The sequence below is a fragment of the Arctopsyche grandis genome, chromosome 3, assembly GCF_051622035.1.
Source record: "Arctopsyche grandis isolate Sample6627 chromosome 3, ASM5162203v2, whole genome shotgun sequence".
Taxonomy (NCBI): Eukaryota; Metazoa; Arthropoda; class Insecta; order Trichoptera; family Hydropsychidae; genus Arctopsyche; species Arctopsyche grandis.
In genome coordinates this window covers 18768578-18778599 of record NC_135357.1, presented here as the reverse complement: position 1 = coordinate 18778599, position 10022 = coordinate 18768578, and the positions used below count along the sequence as shown (strand labels likewise).

The 10022-nt window shown below is 28.8% G+C and overlaps 1 protein-coding gene across 1 annotated transcript; it reads right to left on the bottom strand.

Annotated features, from left to right (window-relative positions):
- Nucleotides 1-6661: 6661 nt before the first annotated feature.
- LOC143909703 (peroxiredoxin-2-like) lies at nucleotides 6662-9482 on the bottom strand. Its single transcript, XM_077427810.1, has 7 exons — nucleotides 9269-9482; nucleotides 9006-9060; nucleotides 8314-8455; nucleotides 8108-8243; nucleotides 7932-8037; nucleotides 7731-7859; nucleotides 6662-7554 (listed from the first exon to the last, which is right to left on the bottom strand). Exons 1-7 carry the CDS (start codon nucleotides 9299-9301, stop codon nucleotides 7460-7462), a joined length of 696 nt encoding a protein of 231 aa, XP_077283936.1. The 5' UTR covers nucleotides 9302-9482; the 3' UTR covers nucleotides 6662-7459.
- Nucleotides 9483-10022: the final 540 nt, after the last annotated feature.

Below are 10022 nucleotides of genomic sequence, written 5' to 3'. Positions count from 1 at the left end.
TAACCAGCAGGATAAAAACAGGAGTAACGTACAAAATATCGAAATAAAATTTAAATTTAAAAATTGAAATTAAATATCAAAATTAAAACTTTTATTATTATGTTAAAATTAAATTCAAATATCAAAATAAAATTATAATCATTATATTAAAATTAAAATTAAATATTGAAAGTTAAAACAGAACATGCCCAATTTAAATAAATTTTCGAGATTGACCTAAAATTAGATCATCAACAATCACATACAGGTAATCCTCGTCTTTTGTTTGTCGAAGATGTTTTGACTTACGAAGAACCCACTAAGATCGAAAAAAAATCAAAGAATTATTATTTTTACTTCCCCGTAATGCACAGTTACTGAGAATATATAATGTATTAGTATGGGTGATCCAGCGATCGTCGCCAATCCATTGCGTTGTCGGTAGATCAAGAAAGAAAAAAAACCCTTTGACAAATCACCGACGGTTTTTTTGTTAAATGTTTCATCGACGGCTGAAATACAGTAGTATATCGTGACGACTTTTAAGAAATAATAAGATTTTTTTTCGCTCGTAATCAGAGAAATTATAATATTTCTCTGGTTGTAAATGCGTATCGTCGTAATTCAAAACATCAACGATGATCTAATTTTAGCTCAATCTCGCTCTTTAGCTTAATTTTGATATTTAATTTCAATTTTTTAATTTAATTTTTATTTCGATATTTTGTACGCTACTGGTTTTAAAAGTTGGGCCAAAATCGTCGTTGGTTTGGTCCGTACGCAGCATAATGCGCTCGTAGAAAGGGTCTTTTCTCTTATGAATAAGTTGTGGCCAAGCGAAACACAGTTGCGAGTCGCAGTTCTTAAAGCAATGCTAATCCTGCCAAGATTTTCATTATTATTTGAAATCAACACCAAAAATACTCGAGCAAATTTGTTCCTCAGAAAATATAAGACCACATACATTATTTATTTTCACGTAGTCATTCCTGTTCTTTTTATTAATAAATAAAAACAATGAAAAAATATGCGTTTTCTTGAATACACATATGTGCCTACATATCCAAAAATTGGTATATGTCCCGTTTTGAGGAAAAAAATAAATGGTCACGATAAGTATGCAGTCATAAAACTTTCACCAAACTAGAAATATAAAAAATTTTTAAAACTGAAAAAGTAAGGAAAATAATTTCTTATTTTCATATTTGCATTAATATCCAAGTTCGAATTATTCTGTAAAAATATGAAATACTGTACGTTAGCGAATAGATTGAAAATATATTTGTGCGATTTTCAGAGGATCCTGTATTTAAAACTGCGCACGATTCTCGAAATCGTATTGTTATACTGATAAATGATAACATCAAAACTCAAGATGCATGCAAATGATCCCAATATACATATACTGTAGGTTTTTCCATTGTCGATGAAACTTTTTTTACTTTTTGCGAGAAAAGGGGATAAACAAAACGTTTCGTACGACTTATTCATATGTATGAAGACACTGATATATGTATTTATGTGTGACACACTTTGTATGTATATATTTTTACTTTATCTATGTATGTACGTAGTAACAATAGATGAAGTTTTGTTATCATGCGAAAATTTGAACTCGAGATTTTGACTGTTTAATTCTTTAAGGAATTCAATGGGCCACACACAGAGCAGAGACTAATCAACTTAGTAAAGATTTATTAGTGTGATGTGTGTCTATGTATTGTGGAGATTTTTTGAGCACCGTATGTCCTATCGAACTGAAACTTAGTATCGGTTGCTGAAATATTTATTGATTTTTTTTTTAATTTTTAAGTTGACCGGAAGAAGTTTTGAGATTCAATTATCTACTAAACCACCAACGGATCAGACTGAAACTTTTTACATTTAATAAAAATTATAAATTTTATACATCAATATTTTTATCTCGACCGGAAATCGAGGATTTTATGTTTTTATCAAAACCCTTTCAGTGTATTGAACTGAAATTTCATATACAGAAGTTTTAGTTTAATACCAAGTAATATATAAAATTTAGTTCGGTTCCGTGAATCGAAAGTGGCAATTTACTCATGTTCGGTTTTCTTTCCACTATTTTTTTCGACCCTTTTAATATGTGTGTTCTTCACAAAAAAATTCAAGTATAATCCTTGTATTAATGTGACGAAAATAAAAAAAACCGTCAAATATTACAAACTTCGGTTCCTTTTGGAAAAGTTGTTGTATTGTGACCACATGATTTTTTCAACACTACTGAACGTAACGAGCTCAAAATGTATATTGTACTGGTTGTTTTACCCGGCTTCGCTCAGTATTTATAATATAAACACCTTAAACATGGCGTATTTAATAGTAAGTATTAATTTGTTTTTTTATTAAATTTATTCGAATCGAAAAAAAAATTTTGACTTGTTTACGAAGTTTCCAACCAAATGTTTCTTACATACTAAGTCGCTTTCGAAATTATGTATACATATATAACCAGAATTCCCGTATATATAACCAGAATAACCAAAAGCCCTGGGGGCCTTCGCCCCCCCCCGTCCCCATGTTGTCACGGAAACTATGTGTTGTTTACGAATTTCCAACCAATGTTACATACATATGTACATACAAAGTCTATTTCGAAATTATATATTTTGTATTATTTTTGTTCGTAAACCGAGAGTAGTAATTTTTTTAAAACAATATTTCATTATTTTATTTTTATCTTTTAAATTATTTATATCTTCTATATATTTTATGCTCTATTATTTTATGAAATCTGACAACTTTTTTCTTGAGCGAGTTTTCTACATTAGCGCTCAAACTTATACCGAAAATGCTCTCATAGCCGGAATCATTATGGAATTTTGTTTTTTATACTTCTTATATTCCTCAAATATATAGATAAAGTCTTGGGTTGGTCACATTCGATTTTTTTTGATTGAAAGCAAAATCAAGGAGTGGAGTGAAGTTTTTATATGTTACACGTTTTTTTATCTTATCCTATGTATGTATATTTCTTACCTCATTAATTTTAAACGATTTCTTTTAATAATATGTTTATTTTAAACCAAAAGATGTTAATGACCTATGAAAGGAGTCTAATTAGTCTATTTAAAAACACAATCTTCTATGTATATATGTACATACATACAACTACATATGTGTTAATAATACCAGTTTCTATCATCCCTTATCTTATTTTCGAGTTCTACTTATTTACACCGAAAAGTAATTTACTTCTGATAAGAATTTAAATGGAAACAATCTTAAAATGGCCTAAAATTTAATGTTTTCTAAAATGATTCATTACCAGTTTCAGAAGAGATATATGTAAATAACTTACATACATATAGGCATTTAGGAAAGTTATTCGAGTGAACACTCAAATCGAGAAAAATTGTTAAAATTCTTATAAACAATAATAAACTAACAGTTTACTCACATACCTACTAGAGTTATTATTTGTGCACTATTTTTCTTACCACACAATTTAGCAAGAAATATTATCTACATGTAGCAAATGATTTTACTGCATATGTGTATGTAGAGACACCTGATCATTGGAATAAGTAATGTGATCAGTATTTTTTAAATTCAAACATTTAATAATAACAAATGTTTAACATTAATATAAATTGAAACTTCAAACGAAATGTGTCAATGAATGAGAAATTGAATTATCATATTGTAATAAAATATGTGTTAAATACAGGTCCGACGTCAAAGTAAATATTTGGGGGTGTTTATTGTCATAAAAAATTTAGCACTGTTCACCATCACACTTTGGCAATGAGAAAATTTATCAAACAATTGGAAACAGTGCTTTTATATATTTTCAATTACTTACAAAAAAAATCTAATGTGATCAAACCCATGACTACCTAAATACATATGTATGTTTGTATATGAGGAATGTAAGAGATTTAAAAACAAAATTTGACTATGAGAATTTTCCCGATCACGGTAGAGCGCCACTTTAGGAAAACTCAATACATTTAAAAAATTTAGTCTTGGATTGTAAAGCCCAATACTTACATAAATCATATAAATCAATTTGAATCAATTGAGCAAAAATGCCATTTCAGTATTGTATATTATTATGCGGTCTCCGTCACGAGTCCGAATGTGAAACGCCCGAAAACGAAAATCGAACGATCAAAAAAAAAAGGGGTGCATGGTAAACGGTACATACTCACTTAATTTGTGCGAGCAGGATACAACAGGAACAAGAGGAACAGGCTTTTCCTTCCGTATTCTGCGCGCGCACATTAATACAGGAGGAAAAGCCTGTTCCTCTTGTTCCTGTCGTATCCTGCTCGCGCAAATTAAGTGAGTATGTACCGTTTACCATGCATCTTTTTTTTTAACTTTCGACTTAAGATCTTTCGATTTTCGATCTTTGCCTTCCGATATTTGCGTTTTCGGGCGTTTCACATTCGGGCCCGAGAGGTAGACCCATTATTATGATAGGTACGATACATTTTTGATAGAGAAAATATACATCGCCTTAAGTATTTTATCACTTAAGCCCTGATGTTTGTCGTTGCTGTGAAAATGAAGAGATATCAAAAGAATGTTAAGGACCCAGTAAAGGAAGACGATCAAAACGAATTTTAAAATTTAGAAACTTATGTTAGTTAGTGTTGCTACTATGCACACAAAAATAAAATTCAAAATAAGAAATCAAATTTCTTAATGTATAAATGGCAAATAGTTGTACTAATCATATACATACGTATGTTGATGATAAATAAATATTTTTCGGTAAATTAGATATGGTCAAAATTTTTTTTAAATGTTGAATCATCGATATACGGATGAAATTCTTGTTTTTAATTCAATTTGCCTATTGTGACTTATAGAATAAAAAAAATCGAAATAAAGGATGATATGCAAATGAGAAATCCCTGAAAAGAAAATTATAACGAATTCGAACGATTTATTTGCACAACTTTAAAAGAGTAATCGAAAGGAAATTCTTTAAAAGAATTTCATGTGCTGTTCAATAAAATTGTGGAGTTTTTGAATAATGAACTCTAAGTTGTGCATAAAAATGATCAAGGATTCTGATGTATAAACATACCATAGCCACATTGATACAATTACTGAAGAAATGATTCAAAGATTTGCATGAACTTATAATATAAAATTGTGACTGTGAAACCAAATTAAAATTTAATTTATTTGATTACAATACATTTTGGGTTTTGAACATAATTTCCTTTTTTGTGAAAATGTGGGAAATAACTCTTATTATGACATGTTGCTATTGAAATAATATTATATTGAAAAATAACTTGTATATCCGTATTAAAAAATATCTGATATACAAATGTACATATGTATGTATTAATGCAATATATGTATGTAATGTTTTAATCGTTTTCCTAATTCTTTCAAGGAAATTCATTGATATAAATATGAATAAAAAAGATAATGCAATAAATAATGTAATAGAATTTATAGATAAATTATTTCTAATAATATAGTAATAATTATAATTTATAAGATAATTTAGAAATAATAAAAGGGGTGATTTGATAGGGCTAAGAATCACTGCTGGAATAATATAATATATGTATTATATAAAACTAAATAAAAGCTTTTCATAATATACTTATTTTCAGAGATCTTAAAATGGTATCGTAAAAAAAAATTAATAAAAGGTGCATTTCATATAAATTACAAATGTACTATAAATCACAAGTGATTTTCCTGAGATATTTTATGAACATGAGTGTATATCTCAAACATAATTAATTCAGAATTTCCATTCAAATATAAAACTATTATGTTCTACTTTTATAGCTCTATGTACTTAACAGGTCTGTTAAACCTTTTTGGGTCATCAAGTCGCAAAATAAATTTTAGGGATCTTGAGGGCCCTAAATGCTAGTATTTCAAAACATAGCATTTAACATATAGGTATTTTCCTAATAGTTCTGATAGATTTTTCGCATATTAAAAATATATCTAGAAGATTTTTTTTTTGTGTTTTATGTGGAATTATTTTTCCAGAGCCCAGGATTCCTCTCGGCGGCCCTGGGTATATGTATATGTAATTTTCTATCAAAAATTTGTAACAAAGAATAAATTTTAGGGTTAGCCCTAAAACTCGTCCTGAAGTAAAATAAAGATGGAGCAATTAAAATATTTTTGTACTGACATATGCGAATGTACACACGAGTATACATTTACATACTTTATATACTTATGTATACATAAGTTTATAAATCCCCTGTAATAATTTTGAGCTTAAATCATTTGTCAATCAATTATTGTAAATATCTTTTCGCTTCATATTTTTATTTTTAAACATGTATTTTTTAAAGTTACTAGAGGTTCACGGGCTGCAGGTAAACAAGGCTAATGTACTGTATGTATGTGTATATTTGTATTTGAAGTATGTATGCAGATAAAAATACCTCGATTCATAAAACTATTTTAAAACTGTGTTTATGGCTACTCATTATCTATCTGTAAAAATGCAACCACACAATTGTTTGCCAGTTATGCAACGACACAAACTTGGACCAGTTTTTGTGAATTGAGTAACCAAACAAATTTGAACGGCTCCATCGCATGATGTTTATAGCTAAGAGAGTGTTAATTTATATTTAAAATATTTTGACATCTTTGGATGTACTGGCCTATAAAATACATATTTTGCATTTAAAAAAGTATAAAAAAGCCTGCAAACAGTTTAAAATGAAGTTTTAATAATTTGTACATTGCATGAACATAATACTCGCCCAAAGAATTTTTTAATTAAATACCAGAAAAAATAAATTTTGTATATGTATATGCAAGCCATATAATAATAATAATAACTAAAATATAAATAAATCTACAATTGAGCAGGACAAATTCTACATCATAAATATAAGCAACATTTGTGTAATTGCAGTGAAAAACGAAAAAAAGAAGATAAAGTAATTCAGATAATTCTGGTATTTTCTAATTGAAGGCTACATTGCACAATTTTTATTGCTTCATGGAAATAACCAACATCATATCTATCTCAGTGAAGAAGTTGGCATTGCTATATATATATGTACATTGTTTGAATACGCACATACATATGTACATATAAATATATACATGTAAGTAGTTAACGACATTTTCTCCATTAAACATTTCAACTATGTATGTATGTATTTCATAGACCTTTTTTTCTGGTGATCGTTTTATTTTAATCAATTTACTTAAATAGTTAACGAGAAGGTAAATAAAGTAAAATATTATGAATGACAATTTATTTTAATTTACTTTTCAACACAATGAATAAATACAATATCAACATACAATAAAATTATCAATATTGGCTAATAAATGGCATTGCAAAATAGTAAAAAATTATCTATTCCTTTGGTATACGAAAATACTCACACTATAAAATTATAATTGTATCCCTTACCACTATGAAATAATCATTATTAAAATTTTCAAGAGATTCTTAATTTGCTTATACATAGATAAATGAGATTTATATCATTTAACTATTAGCTTTTTTAAAATAATCTTTGCTTCCCGCTGGATCAGGTTTTATTGTGGCAGAATTTTTCTCGGGGTGCCAATTAGCTGGACAAACTGAAAAAATTTGTATGACATGCTTATTTTATTTATTATATTTGTAAAGATCCATTTTGGACTGCCAGACATTGTATTATAAATGGATGACAGTCTATAAAACATTCTTGGTAAGGTCACACCAAATACACGAAAGTTTTGGACCAAAACATTGTAAAAATTAGTGAAAATTTTACCTTCCCCATGTTTATCAGCAAATTGGAACGCTTTAACTAAACGAAGTGTTTCATCAACTGATCTCCCAACTGGAAGATCATTTACAGTCATCTGTCTAAGAATGCCGTCTTTATCGATAATAAAAAGACCTATAAAATAAAATTTGTAGGATTCATAAAAAATATAAGACGACTCAATGTGTTATTTTGTTAAGTAAATACCTCTTAAAGCAATGCCCTCTCCTTCAATTAAAACATCATAGGCCTTGGATATTTCTTTGGTAAAATCGGCCAACAGTGGTATATTCAATTTACCAACACCACCATCCTAGTAATTATTTCTTTTAGACAAGTATTTAAACAAACAAACGATAAACAGTTATAATTTTAAAAATAACCTTTCTAGATGTTTGAGTCCATGCTAAATGACTAAACTTAGAATCAGTTGAAACGCCAATAACTTCACATCCAATCTTTTTAAAATCTTCAGCTTTATCACTGAACGCTACCAGTTCAGTTGGGCAAACAAAGGTGCTGCAATTATTAAAATATATAAAAACAAAAAATATATATAGTGTTGGTGTATCATATAAAATTGACATACAAATCTAGTGGATAAAATACAAGTACTACATATTTTCCCAAATAATCTTTTAGAGCAATATCTTTGAAATCTCCATTAATTACAGCTGGTCCTTTAAAATTAGGTGCGGGTAATTGTACACGAGGGGCTAGCAAACGAGTACCTGAAATGGAGATTAAAAAGCAGTGTTTTTATTTTATTTTGCAAAAAAAAAATTACCAACGTATGTACAGTGTTTTCGTTTCACAAAGGCGTATTTTACGGATTCTATTAGGTGGGTATTAAATGTTTAGGAAGCAAATACATGTACAATGAAAATTGGGCGCATTAATGTAATTCTTTTTGGGAGAAAAATCACCTCTTTTATTATTTTATTATAGCGTATTTGAATCTTGAGATAAAATACGCTATTGTGAGATAAAGATAATGTACATTAAATAATATGAAAATAGCATAGTTCAGCTGACTGAAAGAGACCCACACATTCAGACACTGAATGGTAGCATTACGAATGATATTTAATAAATTTGATTATCTAAATATCCATTGGGAGAGAAAAAAATCAAATTGTATTTAATCTTCTAAATATGTAGACTATTTAATATAGCCAAGTGAATCTTTCTCGGGCAAATGAACTGTAAAATCGAATCCTTACATACGAGGAAAATACTTGTATTGTTACAGTTCACCATATTGAGATTAAATCTACTTACCAGTGTGGATAAAGTTGAATGGTGTCAATAATTGCAATTTACGTGAAGTTAGCAACTAAAAACATAAAGTACATTTATTTTATATTGTGCAATATAAATGGGTACACGATAGCACATAATATTGCTCAGATATAATCGATTACACAACGAATGATTTTTTTCTATAATAATTGTGTTCTTATGCAACAATAACGGATTTGTAAAAGTGCGTAAAAAATATTTAATGAATATCTACTGAAGACATCATGAAATATTAATTTTACCTGTTTTGATAAATTTCTTATAAGGGATGACATGTCGTTGAATTAAATTTATATATTATATTTAAAATCGATAAAATACAAAAACCCCGCACCAAACGTCAGATGGCGACTAACTTTTTTTTGGTTAGGATATACATATTTGGCCTAAGAAATACGTTTAACAAGTAAACACAAAAAAGTGGTAATTGGATTATTACGCACATTGCGATCGCCTAAAAGATAATTTTTTCCATGAAAATCGCGAATCCGGAATATTTGGCACTCAAGTTCTCGTTAATATGATGTACTTTTCGGCTGCCAGATGTTGCATTATAGAGATTTTAGTGATTTTTGGGCGAGCGCTTTGTGAGCAGTAATCACCGAACCCAAAAAAACAAGTAAGATGTTCCGTGATGGAGATTTCAATGACTAGCGCGAGATCGCTTTTTGCGGAATAGTCACCGAACCATTGGTTATGTTTGCTTGGAGACGTCTGAGTATGTTTGTGAAAATAGATTTTTGAAGACACATTTTTGTTATGTATATTTTAAGGATATAAAAAAATAAGCCGCGTTCTTATTCTCCAGCCAATCCTTGATTTTTATAATAATATTCGCCTATGTAAAAATAATATTCGCCGATAATGCACAGTCAAGTATGACAAACTGTATTACTTTTACTGCTTAATGTTTTGATATTTTTATCTAATTATACAAACTTCAAATCAAATCCACGTGGTATGTCGTGCAAATTTTGCAGTTGGCTAAAATGGGTG

What these genes read in the sequence shown, in the direction of transcription:
- LOC143909703 (XM_077427810.1), bottom strand. Translation starts at nt 9,301, where the DNA reads ATGTCATCCCTTATAAGAAATTTATCAAAACAG. An exon ending in GTATTTTATCCACTAGATTT is followed by an intron (nt 8,244 to 8,313) that starts GTATGTCAATTT and finishes TAATAATTGCAG; the next exon opens with CACCTTTGTTTGCCCAACTG. An exon ending in AGAGGGCATTGCTTTAAGAG is followed by an intron (nt 7,860 to 7,931) that starts GTATTTACTTAA and finishes TTTATTTTATAG; the next exon opens with GTCTTTTTATTATCGATAAA.